Source organism: Lepisosteus oculatus, chromosome 2 (genome assembly GCF_040954835.1).
Source record: "Lepisosteus oculatus isolate fLepOcu1 chromosome 2, fLepOcu1.hap2, whole genome shotgun sequence".
Taxonomy (NCBI): Eukaryota; Metazoa; Chordata; class Actinopteri; order Semionotiformes; family Lepisosteidae; genus Lepisosteus; species Lepisosteus oculatus.
In genome coordinates, this window is record NC_090697.1 from 58,491,792 (window position 1) to 58,513,452 (window position 21,661).

Consider the following 21,661-nt stretch of genomic DNA (forward strand, 5'->3'; position numbering starts at 1 on the left):
TTGTAATTCGCTCACTGCAGAATGTGGCCAATCCACTGCTCTGGTTTCATAACATGCAGTTTATTAGACGCATATTAGTAAGTCGAATGAAGAAAATTCAACTACTCGTTTACCATAAATATTTGTTTAGATTTTTAAGGCTGCGTGATTTACAGTAAATAAACTACCGCAGACAGCAAGATTGGACTTTTTTTGCTTCAATCCAAAAACAGTCCATCCTTGCCTCAACTTTTCTTCCACTCTCCTGTGAAAGCAAACAGTACACTTCTTTCAAAACGCTGCAAGCACACCATTTAGATTCACACATTACGTAGTTGGTCTTTTTTTTTTCCCTGTCATACACGTAGTATATTAAATTATATACATCCCGACGAGAATATAACCTATTTATTGCATGGTTAATTTTTTTCTATCATCTAAAATAGTGCTGGTCAAGACTCAGATAAAGTAGTTTTAAATAGTTGTATCTGTAATCAGATCACTGGGCATGGCTTCACTCCCGCTTCTGCTTCTCTCTAACACCACCTTTTCTGCAGTGGTTTGGCGGTTTGGTCTTTGCTGTCTTACTTATAGTAAACAGCTGAAAGGGAAATGGAAGCCCCCCCCCAACTGTAATTGCAAGAGGCCCTGTTACCCAAGGTCAGAGAGCAGAGACAACCGCCATTGGTTACTAGCTCACACTCCCCACTCTACTCCCTGGCTCGCACATCCTACTCACTTTATAAAACAAAAACATACGAATCGTTGCTGTATCAAAGAAAGACAGTCACATCAGCCTCATCATTCCCGGAAAAAAAACGTACTTCACGTGGGAATACCCTCTTCCTCTATTAACTTTCAAATATGAATTGTGAATTCTGTTGATAAGAACCACATCAGAACGTCAACAGAGCTTTGGCCCTCCACACTTGCAGCTGAAAACTGACTCTCCTTCAGCAAAACAGACCGATCCCGTGTTTAACCAATTAGGTACAGAGCCTTTTCTATCCGTCCCCCCTTAATGCTGCTCTCTTCACCTGCAGAGATCTTCAGAAGCAAAAAAAAAAATCACCACAAGCTGGAAACTGATATACAGTAAACTAGAAGCTACCCTTCAAGCCGCTTGTGAGATTGTGGAGTTATGAGATGTTGCTGAGTTGTAAGATTCCCAGCATGTTTCTTTTGTGGCGCAAAGGAAGAAATTAAACCACTTTATTCCTTTGTTATTTGTAACTTAAAGAAATGTCACATTTCTAATCATTTTAATTGTCTTTGTGTTGTACAGGGAGACTAAATTTAAAATTTGATGATTTGGCCTTTAGCTGAATAAAGACCACATCTGGTTTCTCTCTGACTACACTTTTAATTAGCTCTTTTAATTGGTAACAATTTGTATGACAGAAATCCCTGTACATGAAGGTTTTCCACATAGACAGGTACATTACATCTATTTGTAGTGTATTTCTGCATTGTACTGTAAAAAAAAAATAGTGCATGAATTCTCACATTTGTGAAAATTCTGCCACTCATTCAGAGGTTTCTGAAAAACTCTACAAACAGTTAATATTTAATTTCCTACTGCAGTGCAATATTTCTCTAAGATGACCATTCACAGAAAAAGGAAAATGTTTCCATATGAAGGACTTCACAAGAAAAAAACAAGAGGTGCTCAAGACACTCAAGGAAAGCTGGCCAATGGCATCTAATCATGTTCATGACAACGTGAAAAAATACTTAAAATTCTACTTAAATAAGTGCAAGAAGGGCAAATTTTTTAACAGATGAAGGTTTTCATATTTGTCTTCAATTTAAACTGTTTACATCTGTTAAAGAGTATACCAATCAGTACACCTAGTATTTTCTGGACACACTCTCTATGTTTCAACTGGGATAAAAAGTAGTTGCTGTAGAATTTTTCTATTCACTGCTCACAATGTCTGCACTATAGATACCTGTATCATCAAAGAGCGGAACTAATGAAAACAGAAACCATTCTTATTTTTTTTAGTTTGAATTCTACCACTGGCCACAGAGTAAAACTATGTGTATACTATGAGTATAGTACATTCCAAGCAATAAAAGATGATTAACCACGACTGATCATGATACACTCAAGTGAGCTTTACTGTTATTTAAGCACTAAATCAGCTCATTGAAGAGCTGATTGGTCACAGGTGCCCTGCTTATCAAGAGACCAATGCCTTTTTGCCACATGTGCTGGACATACAAACTAAGTCAGATCACATCGCCCACATGCCTGGCCAACCATTTGAAATCAAGCAAGATGTTACACCCAACCACAGCCTGGCAATAACAGGCCATGTTTTAGGAAACCACAAGTCACAACATGGTTCCAAGCTTGATACACCAACCTTCATGATCATTTTCCAAATTGTCCGGAAATTCCAGGTCACCACAAATGATTGACAGGTGACCAACTTACACAGGGCTACAGTGATCAAGATGTGGGATGTGGGACTTCACTTGCTGTCTTTCCTCGCAGGCTCATCTTGATCCTCATGCTGCTAATGTAGCACCAGCTTTCTTGCAAAATGCTAATGTGACAGATATGCCACGAATACCCTACTCATCCGGATTGAGTCTCATTGAACATTTTTGAGAAGACTTGGGACTACATGCGGCACTTAGGGTTCAGAGAATATTGAACAACTACAGTACATTTAAGGTTCTATGAGAGGAATGGAACAGGATCCCATAAGACACTATCTGCAACCTGGTCCAGAGCTTGTACAGCTTGTGTCGGTTCCAACGTTGGACACAGACACTGCTAGCCTGTGACTTTCACAGTAAACCCTTGGCAATCAACCTTACTGATGGCAAATGCTAACTAGCCTGATGAGTTTATCTACATCACGCCTCTTGAATTTATGTCAGAGCACATTCTACAAAAAAAGGCTAAAATGTTCCTGATAATAACGCTTCCACGACCGAGTATGCGTAGACTCAGAATAAGAAACTCCGGAATAAAACCAGACTTGCTTAATAGTGTGTTTAAGAATGCCTGAACAACCATTCTAAAATGTTCACTGAGAAAATCGTTTCTCCTAAGTATTTTTTTTGTTAAGATATTTTATTTATTTATTTTTATTTCCCCAATGTAATGACAGTGTTCCACTTCATAGCAGACAAGTACAACTGTGGCGCATTACTTTTGGGTTCTTGATCCGACAGCAATGCACATGCATGCGTAGAAAATTTAACCAGCTCGTTACAGTCCGCCTGGTCTTGCCTGGCCTAGATAAAGAAAGCAAAGCTTCCATGATTTTTTATAGAGCACTTTTCCCAATGGAGTTCTACAGCAGAACAGTGTGCAGAATGAGCACTCGCTGAAAAAAAATTGTACTTTACATGATTATCAGAGAAGCCTCCTTTTAAACATAGTTTTTAAATATTACATTAGTGCTGAACTCATTTGAATCCATCCATCCATTTTCTAAACATTTTACCCAATTCAGAGTCGTGAGGGAGCCGGAGCCTATCCCAGCAAGCAATGGGCACAAGGCAGGATACACCCTGGACGAGACACCAATCCATCTCAGGGCACACACAGATATGGTCACAAACATGCAAACACTCACATCAGGGCCAATTTTTACCCTGAAGCCAATGAACCTACCAGTTTGTATTTGGACTGCAGGAGGAAACCAGAGCACCTGAGAACATACAAACTCCACACAGACATGACCCAGATCTGGAATTGAACCCAGGGCCCCAGTGCTGAAAGGCAGCAATGCTAACCACTGCATCACCGTGCCACCTCTCATAATAATTTTGTATGCTAATTCAGTGTTATGGACTTCAGTTTTAACCATTGAGTCGCAATGCTTAAATGGTTGAGGGAGGTATAGGATGTGTCCGCAGGAGATTTTCTAGCTGTATGACGTGGGTAAAATCTGCTCACCCTGCTCCCGGCGCTTGATCTGCTGGATCTGGTCTACTGTGCTCTTCAGGATGTGGCATTTGTCCGGCTTCACGCTCAGACTGTCGATGTCGCCCATGTTAGCCGACAGCAGCTCCGCCAGCTCCTCGATGTAACGACACTCCAGCTCCCGGCGGCGCTTCTCGACACTTGACGACGAGACAAGAGGGAAGGAAACACTGGGATCAACCGAGAATCAGACCGGCAGGGCAGGAAGGGGCCATGCTAATGCCTGCTAATGAAACTACTGAGGTGAAAATTGCGCAAAAATCACTTCATTAAACCTAGATCAATAAGTAAAGAGCCTTTTAAAATGCCGGTAATCTGTACTTGTGTTACTGAATTCCCACTTGTGACAGGACATTGGATGGTACACATATTTTAGTCTGTCAAGTAGTGTTACCTGCTGACAGTAGTACAACTATAAATTGTGAAACCTGGGAATCTGAAGACTTTTTCATCATTTAATTTTCTTACAACATGAGGCAGCAATTAAAAAGGCATACAGAATGTTAACATATGTTAAAAGCACAGAATTTCATGCCGCTTATAAGACCTCATATGACATATTTTGTCTAGTTTGGTAACCATGATACGGTCCCTCTAGAATCCACTGAGAGAAAAGCTATAAGGTACATTTACGGGCTTAAGTGAATGTTTTGCACTCATAAGTTAACCCTTTTTTGGTCCAATAAAATTGGTCCAGCAACACATTACAAAAAGGTTTAAATAAAAGCCAATGTGACCAAGTGGAAAACAGATATTACATTTTGTCTTTCCCCCCTAAAAGTATCATTGCTCCCCTTTGGAGCCAGTTTTTGGTAATGTCAGTAGAACTATTATGACAGATTAACTAGAGACATTTGAACTTAAACGGCGATTGAGACTTTCCAGCTAACTGCATTCTCGTGTTTGCTTTAAGGCTATAATTGCCAAGGTCTCCGGAGAAGATCACAGGGCTATGGCACTGGAATGGAGCACGGGTGAGGCCTAAGGCCCTGACAGTGCTGTGCTCTGATCTCTATCCAACATGATCAGGATTGCCCAGTCAGGGGCACACTCCCCAATTGGCCGAGCACTGTTAAGTGAGCTTCTGAAATGGCAAAATCTGGAGGAGGGGGGCTGTTGGCAGCTAAAGGCATCAATGACTTTTCCTTCAGTCACGCTCCAGGGTAGCAAAGATTTATAGCATGCGTAAACCGTAATGAACCATACATGCGAACATGTTGAAGAAGCGCAGTTACAGAACCCCAGGCTCAAGTAAAGAGAGATTAGGACTCTCAACATGAGCCGTGCGGCAAAGACCTGCTCCCCCAAGCACCTGACTTGTGACAAATCTAAACAATCAGCCATTCTGAATTGGGTGGATAAAAAATGGTTGATTTCAGTGATAAACAACAAACCTACAGAAAATGGCATTAGAATTGTGCTTTAGTGCTACAGCATGAGCTGCGACAGACAGTGGTCAAGAACTTTAAATGTTCATGGGAAATTTCCTTTTAAAATCATTCTTATCATTATAATGATAAGAATGATTTTAAAAACATTCCATCAAACATTCCATCAACATTCCATTTTGACACATGGCTGGACATCTGATTTTGTGATGTGTTTTTTCTTACTGTAGAAAATTTGAAGTACATACTGTAACATTCGTTGAACATTTTTTGGTAAGGTAATGAAAAGGCTTTTATCATGTGAAACAGTCAAGCAGTAAAAACAGTATTACATTACAAAACGCCTTCAGAGGACACTTCAGAGAAGTGCACAATACAATTATAACTAACAATGTGAAAACCATTTTTTTTGCTGGCAGTCATCATGAAACTGGTATGCCATACGTTATGCTTCAACTCTGCACGCAAAGACTGTGTGTGGGTGAGCTCTGCAAGCAGAGAGCTGTTAAAGTAGGTCAGTTCAGTGCCTGGTCTGTGCACAGGCGCATTGTGCAGGTCAGGCGCTGCGTGGGGCTGCTGTAGAAAGTACCCGCACAGAGGCACAGTTCCATCAGCCCACAGAGACGTTGGAGAAGAGACAGCATCCCACATCTAACATCGTTATGAAAAAACCAAACTCAAGCACTGATTTATTTCCCCATATGCATCACTACCAAAATTTAATGCACCAACTATATATTTTTCATGCTTCATTTGTTTATTGGCTTTTCCCGCAAAAAGAATGAATATTACATGGCACCATATACAATCTATTTTTTGGCTACAAAACCAGAAGAAATAAGAAAGAAAAAGAAAAAACATAACGGCCATAGTCGAGAGACATCTAGGGATGTGACAGGTAAGATGTGATTTTGGAGACATTACTTATTTCATTCTCAGGGACAACAATTTCCAGACTGGACTTGAAATGTGTATACAGTGTACTTGCATAACTATACTCCCTGGTGCTCAAGCTGATCTGCTTCAGCGCACCACAGTCATCACAAACAACCAGAGTCTGGGCTTGAGTTTAGCTCTTCAGTGCTCAGTATTGCTAGTTAAGCAGCTGCACAGAATTTTCTTGTCGATCTTCAGAGATTACTTTAAAAGAGTTTTATTTAAAAACACATTAAACATTATACCAAATGGACTCCTCTTTGTATGTTCTACATTTAAAACCTGGAGAACAGCACGTGAATTCTCTAAATTAAAAAAATATATGCATTAGCACAGATATACAGCCTCCAAAGAAACAGGATCTTTTAAGCGAAAGCTGTAAACAAGGATGAAGCCAAGATATAGATAAACTACATTTTCACTTGAATGGTGTAAGGAAAATTAGATAACAAACACCTCTGTGTGCAGAGTTGCAGAACAAAAGCATTCTACTGTACATAACTGGAAAATAATTTTATACTTCTAATGAGTTGCCTGAACCATTACTAATACCATGACAACAACTGATCAATACACCAGACTGCTCTGAAAAGTGCTGAATGCAGCATCAGTGGTTGACTCACCCTCCAGTCTCATAACAATAACAAATAAAACAACACATATTCGGGCATCTGTGCAAGACTGCTAAAGCTGTAAAGCTTAAAAACAACAAATGAGGAAAGGTGCCACAGAATAATTATACAAAACAAGATGGATAAAGCCATAAAGCATCCTGAGGTGAGGGTGACAAGACTGTGGCCGAGACGTCAAATGACTGACATCTAATCCCACCATGCAATGCACCAACATATGTGGGCTTTCAACTTGCTTTGCCCAATTAAACAAAGCCTACCTGTAAGACAAAAACCTGCCTCTGAAGTGAATATCTTGCTCGATATTGAAGGGCTTGCTTTTTGGACATAAAAAGGGGTCAAAATTTGAGCCATGCCTGTTGAAAGAAGAATGTAATGAGCGCACCAGACAATGTGAAGGGAGGGAGCCTTACCTCTGCCCAGAGGTGTCGCATGGTGACCCTTTCCTCTTGAGAGAGTCCAGGTTCGTGGGGTCAAGGGCACTTTCCCCTAGGCCACTCATGTTGAGCTACAGCACGCCTGCAACACAGCCCACACAGAAGTCAAGACACCCAAGTGAAAAACAAAAGACAAACGCACCTGTATGAGTAGCCGATTATATTTTTTTGTGAAAAGCACAAGGCTAAGGCCAGTGATAATCACATCTTAGAATCACAAATTAAAAACCCGACACCGGATACCGTTTCATCGCTTGCCCGAGAAGTCTTGTCTGAACATTAATAGCACGGATGTAATTAAGGACTGGTTGGAAACCAGGAAAAAACTCCACTGTTTACCCTACTGAGTATCTCACAATAGTTCTTGGTGATAAAACATCAGTCGGATGACTCATAGCCTGAGGCGATATGTTCTTGATTGGCAACATATGCAGATAACCAGGGGGAGAAAAAGCCAGTGCAAAAGATGTGCTTCATCTTTTTGTCAGCCCACTGGAGTGTTACGCAACACTGTTGCTGATTTGACGTAAACAATGAAAAACAACATTCTGTTTTGAATGTGTGCAGTGACCACAGATTTTATTCTGTAACTTATGCTTTCATGTTATAAACTTGTCAACTGCAGAACAGCAGAGCCTGTGCCTGAATCCCACTATTATGTTATAGTTTGTCATCTACAAGGCTTGTTCTCCCTAGCTGGCTGACCTCATTCTGGGAATTACAAGAGGTGCAGGCTCAACTACAGAGATTAGGGCTCTCAACATGAGCTGTGCTGCTAAATTTCACATGTACACTGGCAAATCCCGACTCCCTCAAACTCCTGACTTGAAGACACATACAGCAGCTTGTGCCAGAAGAGGGGAAAATGTTAAACTGAAGGATGCAAAATGCAGAATTTCATAATTGTTCTATATCATGAAATCCTGAAAATGTATTATGTACTTCTACATGGAAATTGAGCAGTTATCTCAATCTTATAACATGTTTTTTTTTCCTCCCTTTGCCATGATTTGTCACAGCTTGTAGTAGACCTCTCTTTGCTACGTCGTGGTTAAAGGACAGCTTCTCCATTCTTCATACACCTCATGTGGGGTTTATCACAGTCAGCCACAATGAAGGTTTATGCGAGTAGGGCTGCTATAAGTCAACATGCAGTTCACCGAGATGGCATTCACTTCACATGAGGTTTAGAGCATTTCTCGTAAAACAGTAGGATGAGTAGAATAAATGAACAAAAGTACTTGGTGCTAGATGAAGAAATATGGTGTCTATCTACTAACTGTGATGTTACATGTTTTTCCTAATTCATTTTTACCAGTGATGTTTACATAGTCATACAGAACTATAAACCTACCTTGCCCCATGTCTTTAGTACCACCACACCATTAAACATCAGATCTGTCTCTCTAAGAAACTCTCATATCTCTTGAAACTGCTGAGCTTTCTTCTCTATTGGACTACCGTAAAACACATTTCCCACAGAGGATAATGAAGCTTCAATTGATTTGTTCAGGCCAAGTGCATGACCATTCATTTTGACAGATCTGTAACCTTACCTTTGGGTAGGCAAAAGAAACACGCAACATTCTTTACTGACAACAGAAAGGCTCGTTTTCCAACTCCTGCTGAACTGATGGAGTGAGCTCCTTCATTAAACTTCCTTCTCGCTTCTCCTGAGGAATATGCATTTTCCTGACTTTCCGGTTCAGCCTCTCTCAGCCTCTTGAGGTTCCGGGGATAAGGCCCTGTTATGGCGAGATTCCCCTTTTCTGATGATTTTGTCCTGCAATAACCCGAGCCAATAACTCTGTCTGCCGCTGTCTGGTCTGAGGGTTTTTCCTGCTTTGCTCCGAGCACACACATAGCACGCCACCTCATCTCAAAGGCTCTCTTCCCTCAGTTCATTCAGTCCCACACCAGAGTGCTTCTTCAAGCTGAAGTCAGTTCATCCCAAACGAGGCCTCAACAGGCTCACATTGCCAACCAGAAAAACACTCAATTCACTAACCACACTCTTCACTGGCCCCCTCTATACCTTTACTGTGTGGTTTTTAAATAAACAAAGGGATATTATATTTAAAACAATGTTAGAAGATTTTAACAGTTTGCTTTAAATGGAAGCAAATAAAAAAAACAAAGAAAAAGATACCAAAATAGCTGGGTTAGGCGATCAGTGCAGAGTTTAACACTTTAGAATACCGGATAGGTTAGAAATGAGAGGAGGCCATTTGACCCATGTTGTACGAGTGGTAATTTGCAGATAACTTATTTGGGGATTTCACTCAGTAATTCAGCTTCAATAACATGGATGGCTTGTTCCCATCTCCCAAAACCTTCCGTGTAAACACATACCTCCTATTTTTGGTTTTAAACACACCTTCATATAGAGGGCACTGGTTTTTGTAGAATTTTCTTCTACAACATACTTTTATAATGTCTTCACCATTCTTCATACTCTTGAATCTGTATCCTATATTTGTTTACCACCATTCTTTAGAACCGACTGCATTGACCAGGCCATGAGTACCACCAATAGAAATATAAATTTTCCTATGCAATACCTATGGTATTCTTCTTCAGTGTCACCAACCTGTAATGTCAATTAAAAAAAACAATTTACAAATAAAACCGAGGTTCCCTAACACTTGGGAAACAAGCCTGCAAACCCAGTTTGTGACCGAACAAAAGTATCTGAGGTAAAACCCTCTGAACCTGACTCTTACATAATGCTTTACTCATCAGGCATGGAAAGGAAGGAAAGGAAAATTGTATATGTTGTTATGATGCTGTGTTTAAGTATATTCACAGTTCCCCTCATAATAAATTGATTTATAAATGTCATACTTTATTGAGTTATAGCCATTTTCAGATCAAGGCTTTCTAAACTATACGTAGGTAAGATATCAAAAGCAGCTGTTTGTGTTGTTTTCAGCTGCATTCTCATTTAAATATTAAACTTGGTTCAAGTTTGATAGCAGATGAAAATGTTACTGTATAATGAAATATTAAATATTCAGAGTTAGTGATTTAAAACAAGAAAGCATGCAGCATAAGAGATGATGCCTAGTTACATAAACAATGAATGCAATGCTCTCTGCATTTGTTTTGCACATACCTCTTCTAAAAATGATTCATAGATGTTAAGACCTGGTGAAAAAAATATTAAAATTGATAAACGCCTAATTATGAAAATATCAAATAGACAACAAAATGTTCAGCTGATATGCACATATACCATGACCCACAACGACATCATTATAGGGGGAGCAACATGGTGGTGCAGTGGTTAGCACTGCTGCCTCACAGTGCTGGGGCCCTGAGATTGATTCCAGGGTGCTATCTGTGTGGAGTTTGCATATTCACCCTGTGTTCGCACAGGTTTTTCTCCCACAGTCCAAAGACATATTGATAGTTTAATTGGCTTCTGGGAAAACTGGCTCTTGGCACGAGTGTGGCCCTACAATGTATCTTGAACATCAAATGTATCCATACAGGCAGGTGTATCTTGCCTTGGGACTGTTGCTTGCTGGGATAGGCTCCAGCTGCCCCACAACCTGCTGTTGCACTGCAATTTCCCTCACAAGCGAGATTAATAAAGTATCTATCTATCAAATCCAAAATTGGATGAAGTGGCTAGAAAATGGATGGCTGAATATGGGAAATATGCATACAGAGGGAGTAATTTTCCTTATATACTAAATATTAGTGTATTTAATACTAATATTAATATCCGGGTGTAGTGGTGTTTCTGTGGCTAAGGATCTGTGCCTGTGGCTGGAAGGCAGTTGGTTCAAATCCCGCAGCCGGCAGAAGAATCCTTCTCCGTTGGGCTCCCGAGTAAGGCCCTTAACTCCAACTGCTCCAGGGTTGCCGTACATTGGCAGACCCTGCACTCTGACCCCAGGCTCTCTCCCTGTCTGTGTGTCTCATGGAGAGCAAGCTGGGGTATGCGAAAAGATAATTCCTAATGCAAGAAATTGTAAAGGGTTAATAAAGTGATGTTATTATTATTAATTTGGTTTATTTTCAATAGCTTTTTTTTCTGAACAGCACAACAACACTGCCACAAAAGGATTGCTTCTTGTTTACCAAAACACTGTCAAATACGGCTATGAGCTTCTCCAAACTAAGCTTAACAAAATGTTTTCATACACCACATATGAAACAGGCTCATCTTTCCAATACTTCCAATGGTCTTTTGAAGACCCAGAAAATTTCCCTGGGATTACAAAGCACCCTGCAGCTTAAGGTTGTGATTCTTCGTTTCCAATGGTAAATGGTTAACAAGCACTGCTGCTCATCCGTTCTGCAAAAAAACATAATGATCCACTGAAATAGACACATCAAAACCACAAAGACAGACAAAATATTTCAAGGCAACAAGCTTATTAAATATACACAAGAGAACACTTCATTCCCACTGCCCCAGGGGAAGAACGGCAGCACAGAAGATTCTTAAAAAACACACCCATCAGACATTGTGCATGTTACTGTACATGTTACTGTACACTTTATACTGATATGAGGTATAAATTACAGTGCTGAAGCCTGCTACTGCCTTGGCAAAATGTTCAGAATTGCACATAAGCATGACACACATTAGGTACTTTATATGCTACCTCACCTTAGAACACTATAACACTGTTTCAAGTTTATCACCCTACTTCCATTTTGCTTAGAAGATTGCAACCAGTTGCTTAAATCGAATGCTTATTTTCTTTTCATATTTGCACTTACAGGGCTATTTGTTTTACCTACACCTATTGTACTGTAGCTCAAATACCCCTTTGAATTTTTGTGGTTAGTCCAGTTATGGCTTATGCAATTAATCTAAATAACAGCTCGCCAAATATACATTTGTTTGCTTTCACGGGTTTCAACATTTCTAGGGATGGAAAAGAAATAAATGAATTGAGGTTAGCCTCATTTAAAAAAAAGCTAAAACATGAACGTCTATTCCAGAGATATGAGTTCTATTTTGGTACAAAATGGGCTTGTTCAGCAGGTTTACTGAGTTTTGGTCCAGAAAAAAATCTTAGCTAGTCAAATGAAGTTACTTAAGTTAAATCATATTTTAAGGTTTTTTTACAACTAAAAACAAAACACTGAAAACTGATTTACTCCAACCATACTAACTAAACTAACTTAAACCAACCAATGTAAGCAGGTTTAATTAACGACACATCATGCTGTATTTAATATTACACATTAGGTTCCTTTAAAGCTTATTTAAGCACTTACAATAAGTTAACATTAGTATGATAACAGACAGCCTATATCACACTTCTGTATGTACAGTATGCATTTGTTTCTGAAGAAAAGAAACACATAAATAAATTATACTAAATGCTATTTAAACTGCTAATTGAATAAATTAAAATTAAACTTTGAGCCCAGTACAGTATTTCAGTTAAGCAGTTTTGTTGTATAAGAGAACTAACAGTTATACAGTCAGTTGCTCCTCAAACATGCAACTGACATACAGTAAGTAGGACACATATGTTATGTTGCACACAGCGTCCCTTTGGGTGTACAACACTGTTGTGCTTTTGTTTGGGGGTTACTGCTTTACAGCACTTAGGTGCTTTGGTGGGTTTTTGCCATTCTGTATCAGGAGATATACACACGTTATGCAGATGTCTGCGAAACCTGTCCGCCTCAGTCCCTGGTTTTCCGCTGTGTAACAACATATGCATAATTAGTAAACTGCCTCCCCAATTTCCCAACCAATGGCTGCTATGATCTATTATTCATTTTGTAATATCAAAACTTTGCAAAACCAGACCAACATGATACCCAGTTATTGCGGGACAATTTAAAAGAATTTAAAGATGGTAGACACACCAACACCTTATCGTGAAATTTAAAAGCATAACCCTCTTTGAATTTAATCTGTTTGTCAACAAGAGGGACTTAAGAGGCTATCCACAACCAGCTGTATTCCGCAAAGCCATAATGACTAACCTTGAAAAGAATCAAGAAAACAAACATTTTATGCCTAAACTAAAACAGATTGTGAGCAAAAGCTTATGGGGGTGGCTTTTTTACTAAAGCCACCACAAAAAAACAATTCTTACATAGTCGTCACGGCACAGGGGACTGAGCAGGCCGCTGGTGCATTAGAAAAAAAACTCAAAATATTAACAGGAAGTAGAAAACTTTTTTTTAAAATCCTGATTATTGAGAAGTAAAATTCAGTAAAGCTAAGAGTGACACGGTGGCACACTGGATAGCATGACTGCCTTGTAGCACTCGGCCCCGGGTTCAATTCCTGAGGTGTTAACTATGTGGAGTTTGTATGTTCTCCCCAGGTTCTCATGGGTTTCCTCTGGGTGCTCCGGTTTCCTCCCACTGACCAAAGACATACTGGTTGGTTAACTTTCTTCTGGAAAAATTGGCCCTGGTGTGAGTATGTGTGTGTCTCTGTGTGCTCTGTGATGCACTGCCTTGCGCCCAATGGTTCCTGGGATAGGCTCCCCTGGAGTGGATAAAGTGGTTAGAAAACCGATGGATGAATTTGGTAAAGCCAAAGGCCAGAATCGAGGACTACACTCGCCAGACAGGACTGAGGCCATTTTTGTGACTGACTGTGAAGTCAAGGATGTCCAACCCTGGTTCTTGCAGGGCCAGTGTGGCTGGGGAGGGGTTCTTTCCACCTGGGGTCTAAGCCAGTTACAGCGGCAGGTTTTGGTCTTGATTGGGCCAGTTGGCAGTTGGCTGCTGCTCTGGAGCGACCTCGAAACCATGCAGGTAAACCAGACCTCCACGACTTACACTACGCAAGACTGCTGAAAGTGTTCCTGCGCCACAAAGTCCATCACAATCTCAATCCCAAAAGGGACAATTTAAGAACTTTTAACTGTTTTCCATTTACAAAGCAGACAGTCAATTAATCCCTCTGGTGCTAATCTGGTGCTAAGCAACACAGTCAATGCAAAGTCAACAGTTTTAATATTCTTGCACTGGAATGCTGGTTTTGCTTGGAAACCTCAGGGTAACTGGTTGCTACAACTCAATGATGAAAACTCCAGCAAAACCAGCAGCTGAGGCAGACTTGGCTTAAACAGATCTTCCTTCTTCCAATGTGAGAGCAAAAACCAAAAAGCACTTTATGACTCTGTGGAGAGTGTCAATATTCCAATGAGCAAGTAGCCTAATCAGGATTCTTGAGGTAAAATATATATAATAAGGTGATACTGTAACCCTAAAGACCTTACAGGTCACAGACTCACTGAATAAAGATTTTAACAATTTTTTATGCTATACACAGTACAAAGGTACACTTTAAATATACTTAAAATGTCCTATCATAGCATCTAATTTTTCAACGATCTGTGTCTGCGGCCACACGATAGTAACATTAACCTTAACAACATAACTGCTAACTACTCAGCGTGAAACATTCCTGATATACGTGTGAAGCGCAACAGGTGAAAAGAACGGTCAGGTGAGAACTAAGATAAAGTTTGATCCACAGCAAGTTACTGTGCTATAGTTTCCTCCACGCAGTGGGCGCAGTTCTGCTGCAAACCTGTCCCGTGGAGCTACAATAACTGGATGATGGTAGTGTGTGAGGATTCCTTCTTGCTTGACGCAAGGTATCCTGGAATCTTTGAGGGGTAGAACGAAACTGTTTGTTTTTTTATAATGCTACCCTAGCTTCAAAGGGGAGAAAATACTACACACAACAACTTTGTTTCTGGCCAAACAGGTAGGCCTACTGCTTCCTGACTGGCAAGTGAACCCGTATTCGGATAAGACAACCTGCTTGTTTTGTTTTTTTTTGTTACACTACGAAACTGTTTACAATTTGACACAAACTCCCACTGACCACTTAAAATGAAACCATTTAGAGAAAATTGCACTGTACATCTGTACAGAAGAAAGCATTTGCATGAGAATTGTAGCATGATGTTCCCTAACCAAAGGTGCACACGATCTTCCTGTCTATCAGGTGAAACAGCTTTCTCTGCCAATCCTTCAGTTCTTACCACTACATCACACAGCCTGCCAATCCATAATCTCTAGACCAAATTGCCTCTCATTTTCTCAAGAGTATGCAGTATCATGTTGTGCACATTTCCTGAAAAACCTAAAAACGTAGGCTGTATTCAATTGCAACAGCAGGATAATGAAATCGGATTCTGGAGACGGTACTGATCCCCGAATCCCCTCCTGAATTTCACACATGATTCATGCGCATGGTTCTCACTGTCACAGTTATACAGACATCAAAGGAAATGCGTAGCCGAACTCTACCACAATGCAATTTGTTTATCCTGTCCCAGAAAGGTTCAGATTTCACAGTCTCATGTGTTGTGTTGAATCTTCTTCTCACGCAGACGTGTACCAGCAACCACAGTCAAAAGCTGAAAACTTAAAAAAGGCCACCCCTTCCTTCATTTTCAGATGCATGGTAATTTAGGTGGCCAAAAAGCTGAGGTCCCCTCAGCAACATGAAACTCATAACCACATGTACTGCGACTGATGCGTACACAAGCACCTGTGCAGTGTGCTTCTCTGTCACTCATACGCAAAAATGGCATTTTACAGCATTTAACTCCTTCTTTAAAAAAATCACACATATTCACTTTCAACATTGCCCCACCTACTACAAATATACCAACCCAGAACTGCACAACTTAAAGCAGAGCCTCTCAGCCAACACCAGTATCAGTTTCACAGCTACACACAGACAGCCCACACAGATGGCGTCTTATACTAGCACACCATGATAAAGAAGAACTCGCGCACACACAATAAGAACTGCTACTCAAACAGAGATTGCCTCTTAATATATAAAGCTGAAAAGAAAGCACACGTACAGTACATACACCTGCTCCAGGACAGCATTAGCCTGTAATGCAGACGAGGTCCAGAAAAACACAGGTGCCTTTGGGCTCACGCTGCTGTCCATGTGCAGAGGGGACGGAAGAGATCACCAGTCCCTTTGCTAGCATGAGCTCGGGGGGCAAGCCTCGACTGCTTTCTCTCCATCACACACTCTTGTGGTCTTCCTCGTGTGGCGCTCAGCTATTCTAATCTCCTCACAGGCAGAAAAGCAATATTAAGTCACTGAGGAAGGGAGGCCAGACCAACTCGGCAGCCTGGCAAAAAGGAGAGGGGGGCAAGGAGACAGCTGTTTACACACTCCTCTCCAATACCCGCACAACAACGCAGTCACTCGCAGTGTGGAGTTTGCAGAAAACAAGCACAAAAACAATTACTAATAGTTTCACGACAATTATAAAATGATAGGCTGCTTTTCTGGCAAACTCCAAGGCACCCTGTATACTTTCACCCCTTTTCCTGATTGTAATGGTGTGTTCCGTGAGAAGCTGCTCAGTCACTGTTGCTGACTAGACCTCTTCACTCCAGCAACACGGAATGGGGGAGAAAACACAATGCAGGCCTATATAACTATTAACTCTGTATAGCAAACAGAAAGCTTTCCCATTCGTCTACACAGTTACATGCTGGATTATCATTTAATTGTTTTAACTTTAATTGATTTCCTGCATCAAAACAGCCACAGTTTTCACTGAAGCTACTGACTAAGCCATGTTTAACAGATTCCTGCATATTGTGTTAATGTATAACATCTTTCATCACAACTAGGGACCCTGAAGCACTTCGAAACATGTCCTTTTCTAAACCAACCAATCTTCACTTGAGTCCTTTAGTCTGGGGAGACTGACAGTTGTTGTATGATAGCCGTCCATCCAGCAGAATAACCATAGGCACAGTCTCTTCCTTCAATGCTGAGCTTTTTTTCACAACAACACTGATAAGAAAACATTAGAAAAGTTACAAAGAAAAGGAAGCCATTTGGCTCGTCTAACTCTTTTGGTGGCAAGCAGCTACTGTAAGTGACCAGAGGATCTAACTTGACCCTGAAACAAGTCAATTAGCATAGGAAGATATGAAGTCCAGAATAAGTGCTGACTTGAAGCTTGTGATCCTTACATAGTGTCTCACTCATTAATGAACAAGCCATCAATCCATTTTCTAAACGCTTAATCCAGTACAGGGTCATGGCGAAGACGGAGTCTATCCCAGCAAGCAATGGGCACAAAGCAGGAAACCCAGGATGGGATGACAGTCCATCGCCGGGCACATACAGACACAAATACACTCACTATGTTCAATTTACCCAGAAACTACAGTACTTAAACTCCCAGTCTGGAAACCACAGCACCCGGAGGAAATCCAAGGGAATACAGGGTGAACATACAAACTCCACACAGATAGCACCCCAGGAACTGAACCCAGGGCCCCAGTGCTGAGAGGCAGCAATGCTAACCACTGCACTGTAATCACCGTCTCCTCTTGAGCAAGCCATGTGTATCAAATTTAATAACTCAAACTTGTAACCATTCCACCACATTAACTATACTTCAACAAAAGTCTGCTCTATTTTCAACCACAGGTCACACAGCTTATGCCTTTCAGCCCAGAAATCAGTTGCACTGCCTTTTTCAGAACCTTCTCTGAGGCATCAATGTCCTTTTTATGACATTGTATTCTAAACGTATTCTGTGACATTGTAAAAGTTCATCATCGCCTTTTAGAAGGTACATTGTACGTTCTCTGACATAAACCCCAACATTCATGGTTTGCCTTTTCAAGTGTTTATCCTAAATCCCCTTTCCTGTCAGAATTCTGCTCAGCTTTCAATACTCCTCCAGCCTGGAACAGATGCAGTGTTTGAAGTTGCCCCTAAATTAGAACTAAAAGTGATATTGACAGGCGACAGGTGTCAGAAAACACTTTCGATCTGCTTATAAAAAACATAGAAAATCTTTTGGCTGAAAAGATGTGCTTTTCTCAAATATACTGTACTGTACAAGGGATACACACTTCTTACCAAGTAGCACCTATCGAATACAAAGAGGACAAAGGAACAAGTGAGAGAGCTCATCACACACTGACATTAAAGAAGCACAGCTTAATCAATGGGATGGTAGAGTCAAACCTGTGGAGCAACTGAACTAGTTCGGGCCTTCAATAAGCAGGAGCACATAGGCAAAGGCATTCTGGAACGGCAGCACTTGTGCTCTAACCTGAGCTTCGCTCCCTTATTCTTACTACCTGTATGATCCTGCTTCAAAGCTGACATCACTGGGCTGAAAAAATCATGCTGAAACTCAGCAAGCTTAAATCCCTAAATAAAGACAGGTACAGAATTCAGACCAAAGATCCAGGAGCAAATGCTCCACTACCCCCCAAAGGGAACTATTTGGCTGTGTCACACAGTTTAGGATTGTGAGGAACACATTCATTTAGTCCATATAACCTCTGTCGCCCCATGTCTGGACCTCTTTCAGATTGCATTTATCAACAACCCTGAGAGTGTCAGAGTACTGAGTATTACCCCACTCCCCATATCATTTAATGAGGTTGCACTTCATGCCCCTATCCACCTTGTTTAAAAAACGCCCTCTGCCACGCACAGAATTTGAAATCTGAAAGAAATTTACATGAACTTTTAGCATGAACTGCTAAAACACTCGAATGCGCCAAATGTCACAGAGTGCAAAATGAAGTGGGTACTTGTGAGCTAGAGAAAAAACTCACTGGTCTCCAGCAGTTAACCCCGTTGAGATACCTTAGCCCAAACATTATAATCATTGCCTGAGCAAAATGGACTGGCTCAATTTAAAATTAGACTAAAAGCTTTTCAAAAGGCTAAATTAATTTGAGTAATGTATCCCCATGTGCTGTAGCATGAAACCATACTCCCTGAGAGTAGCTTTCTAAAGCCTCATGTTGCCTAGGAGGCTGGGAATGGAGAACTCATGGACCAGACCAAATCTCTGGGGAATAAAATGGGTTTATCCTCTCATTTTTAAAGTTATCCTGTTTTTTTTAATGAATGTGCAGATTGTTTCTCTGCATGAAATCTATCGGGAATATGACAGAATAAATGAACAGATTCCAAACTGGGTAAGTCATACTCCCTTTGGTTAAAGAGTGTACACAAATCTACAATGCCATTTATCAAACAATTTTCTTGTTTCTGTATCCAGCTAAATACAGCGGATTCATTATCAGGTAGATATTCAATGCATGTAAGATTAGATTTCTCCTCGTGACAAGTAGTTTCCATGGAAACAGCCAAGGTTTTTTTTTATTACCAAAAGACAGCTAATCTTTAAGCTCCAAAATATATATATATACTTTGAAAATAAAAATAGTGCATCTGTGTACATTTGGAGTTGGGTTCTTTGAATTAGCTGGTTCTGTTTTTACTGACAGCTGTGATGTGTAAAATGTCAATAACCACAGTGGTCTTTAATAAATATTTTAGATAAAAAAGATGCCATCTTATGCCCCAGAATCCCCCCAAAAAAACATGTTTTTTGGATTAGAAAGATACTTCATTTTCCTGTGGGATGCTTGCTGATGTCAATCTTTAATGGCAAATCCTTTCATCTCAGGAACTGAAAGAAATTCACTGACACAAATCTTTTATTTACAGAAGCTCAAGAAATATTAATATGGCTAAGCCCAGATGGTAATAACATCTATGTGAGACGGGCATTATAGCCACATTACAGCAATTCATTATTTTCAGACCCCACCCATGAAAGTGTTTTTGCCAGCACTAAGATCGCAAATAATTTCTGGCCTTTGAACCAAACTGCAGAGATTATTTTTTACGCAGCAAGTCCTTTCTACAGTACGAAAATTTCAACCACTTTGGTAAACACAACCTGCAGAACAGGATACCTGTTGTTCGGGTGGAGCTCATATGACACTCCTACTTGTCCACAGACAGACAGAGATAAACAGGCTTCTCTACATCACGGCTCACAAGAAAACGCGGAGGTCGATTTCTCTGTGGGAGCCGAGACGTGTTTATGGTCTGTTCGATGGATTTTGTCGGGGACGGGTGAAGAAGGTCAAAGCTCTACACCCGCGCATGCACGATTCCAGTCCTAGTTGGGCGGCAACTAAGTCCAGTGCCTTAAAATTTGGGGAAAGGCATCAATTGGTCCAGTTAGGCCAAAAGGTACTTGAACTGGGGAGTTAAAAAGTCAGCTGGAACGAAGATGTGCTGGCAATCCAGGACTGAAGTCGTGCTGCCCTGTTTTACATACCCTTCAGAGAGCCATACTGGCATTACTCACTAGAACAGGAGTCCAGAAAGACACACATGTGGGGCCGCTGCTGTGGTCTTCTTTGCAGATGGAGGAGGAGGGGGGCGGTTGGGGGAGCTCAGCTAAGGCACCATGTCCTCCCTGTCAGGCAGCACTGTCCCGCTGAGAGGGGGAAGGGCAGGAGGGGTCTGAAGAGGTGCAGCACCTAATAGGGACAGAAATAGCAGATGGGAAGGGTTAAATTAAACAGTAATTAAGATTTTCCTGCCCAGAGAGAAATTCTACATAGGTGGAATGAATGGGGTATTCATTAAAAAAATCACAGTGCTTTAATGTGCTCTTCTCTACACATGTGATAAATCTATTAGGAAATATGAAGCAGGTGAATAAGATCTGAGGCTAACTGGTCTCCATCAACATCAAGAACATTACAGGCAAGCCCAGACTACAATTAACTGAATATGCCATGCAAAGCACTAGCATATTTGGGTCATGTTAAAAATATTAGGCATTGTGTAGGTCCTTTAGCTGCTTGCAAAGCACATTTCCATCTGGGACAATAAAGAAAAGAAGCACAAGGTCCCATAACAATCAGGATCACCTGCAATTCATCACAGTGCTCCAGTCTATGGGAGGAGACCCTTATCAATCTATCCCTCCCTCCATGTCCCCAGGGGGTGGAATTTAATAACTGAGGTAACAGGGGTAAACACCACTAGTCTACCAAACACTACCTTGGGGTCTTTACTAACGAAGTAGTCAGAACCTCCCTTTAATGTAACAGGAGGGACATTGGTTGGTCCACAATTTACAGCCCCCTCTTCTTCCTTGGAGGTGTCTCATCCCAGTACTGATCAGACCAACCTTGCTTGGTTACTGACAGCTGGCAAGATCAGGCTACATTTTATAATAATTTCTCACACAAAGAGACACAAAACACCCACGTTCAGAGGAAATAGTACATTTTTGTATTATTGGGGACTTCACTTCCCCATATTTGACATAAGAAATGTACCTTTCCTAGCTCTACATTTAAGGTCAGCTTGAGTTGTTTCTTACCAGGGAATCTTAAATGAGCCCTGTCTGTTCTTTTAGCCTATAACCTAACCCTTGGTTAGTCCTTGTTCAGGTTAGAGGAAGAAGGTTTGCAAAACAGTTTCTGGAAATAATTATGAAAAAAAAGAATGGGGTATATAATACAAATTCTAAATTCTAAATTAAGCACTTATGTATTAAT

The 21,661-nt window shown here is 40.7% G+C and overlaps 1 protein-coding gene across 4 annotated transcripts in view; it reads right to left on the bottom strand.

The window, feature by feature from the left end:
• Window positions 1-21,661, bottom strand: part of ncoa1 (nuclear receptor coactivator 1) — a 72,831-nt gene that overhangs the window by 29,816 nt on the left and 21,354 nt on the right. For 2 of the 4 annotated variants that reach the window (XM_015344822.2, XM_015344831.2), the window contains exons 2-4: window positions 20,455-20,629; window positions 7,298-7,403; window positions 3,902-4,068 (exon numbers count right to left, since the gene is read on the bottom strand). In XM_015344822.2, the coding sequence (XP_015200308.2) occupies window positions 3,902-4,068; window positions 7,298-7,386 (256 nt within the window). In that variant the 5' untranslated portion in view covers window positions 7,387-7,403; window positions 20,455-20,629. Of the gene's footprint in view, window positions 1-3,901; window positions 4,069-7,297; window positions 7,404-16,146; window positions 16,373-20,454; window positions 20,630-21,661 lie in introns of those variants that run through there. The other 2 variants (XM_006625763.3, XM_015344848.2) reach the window with 2 other exon arrangements.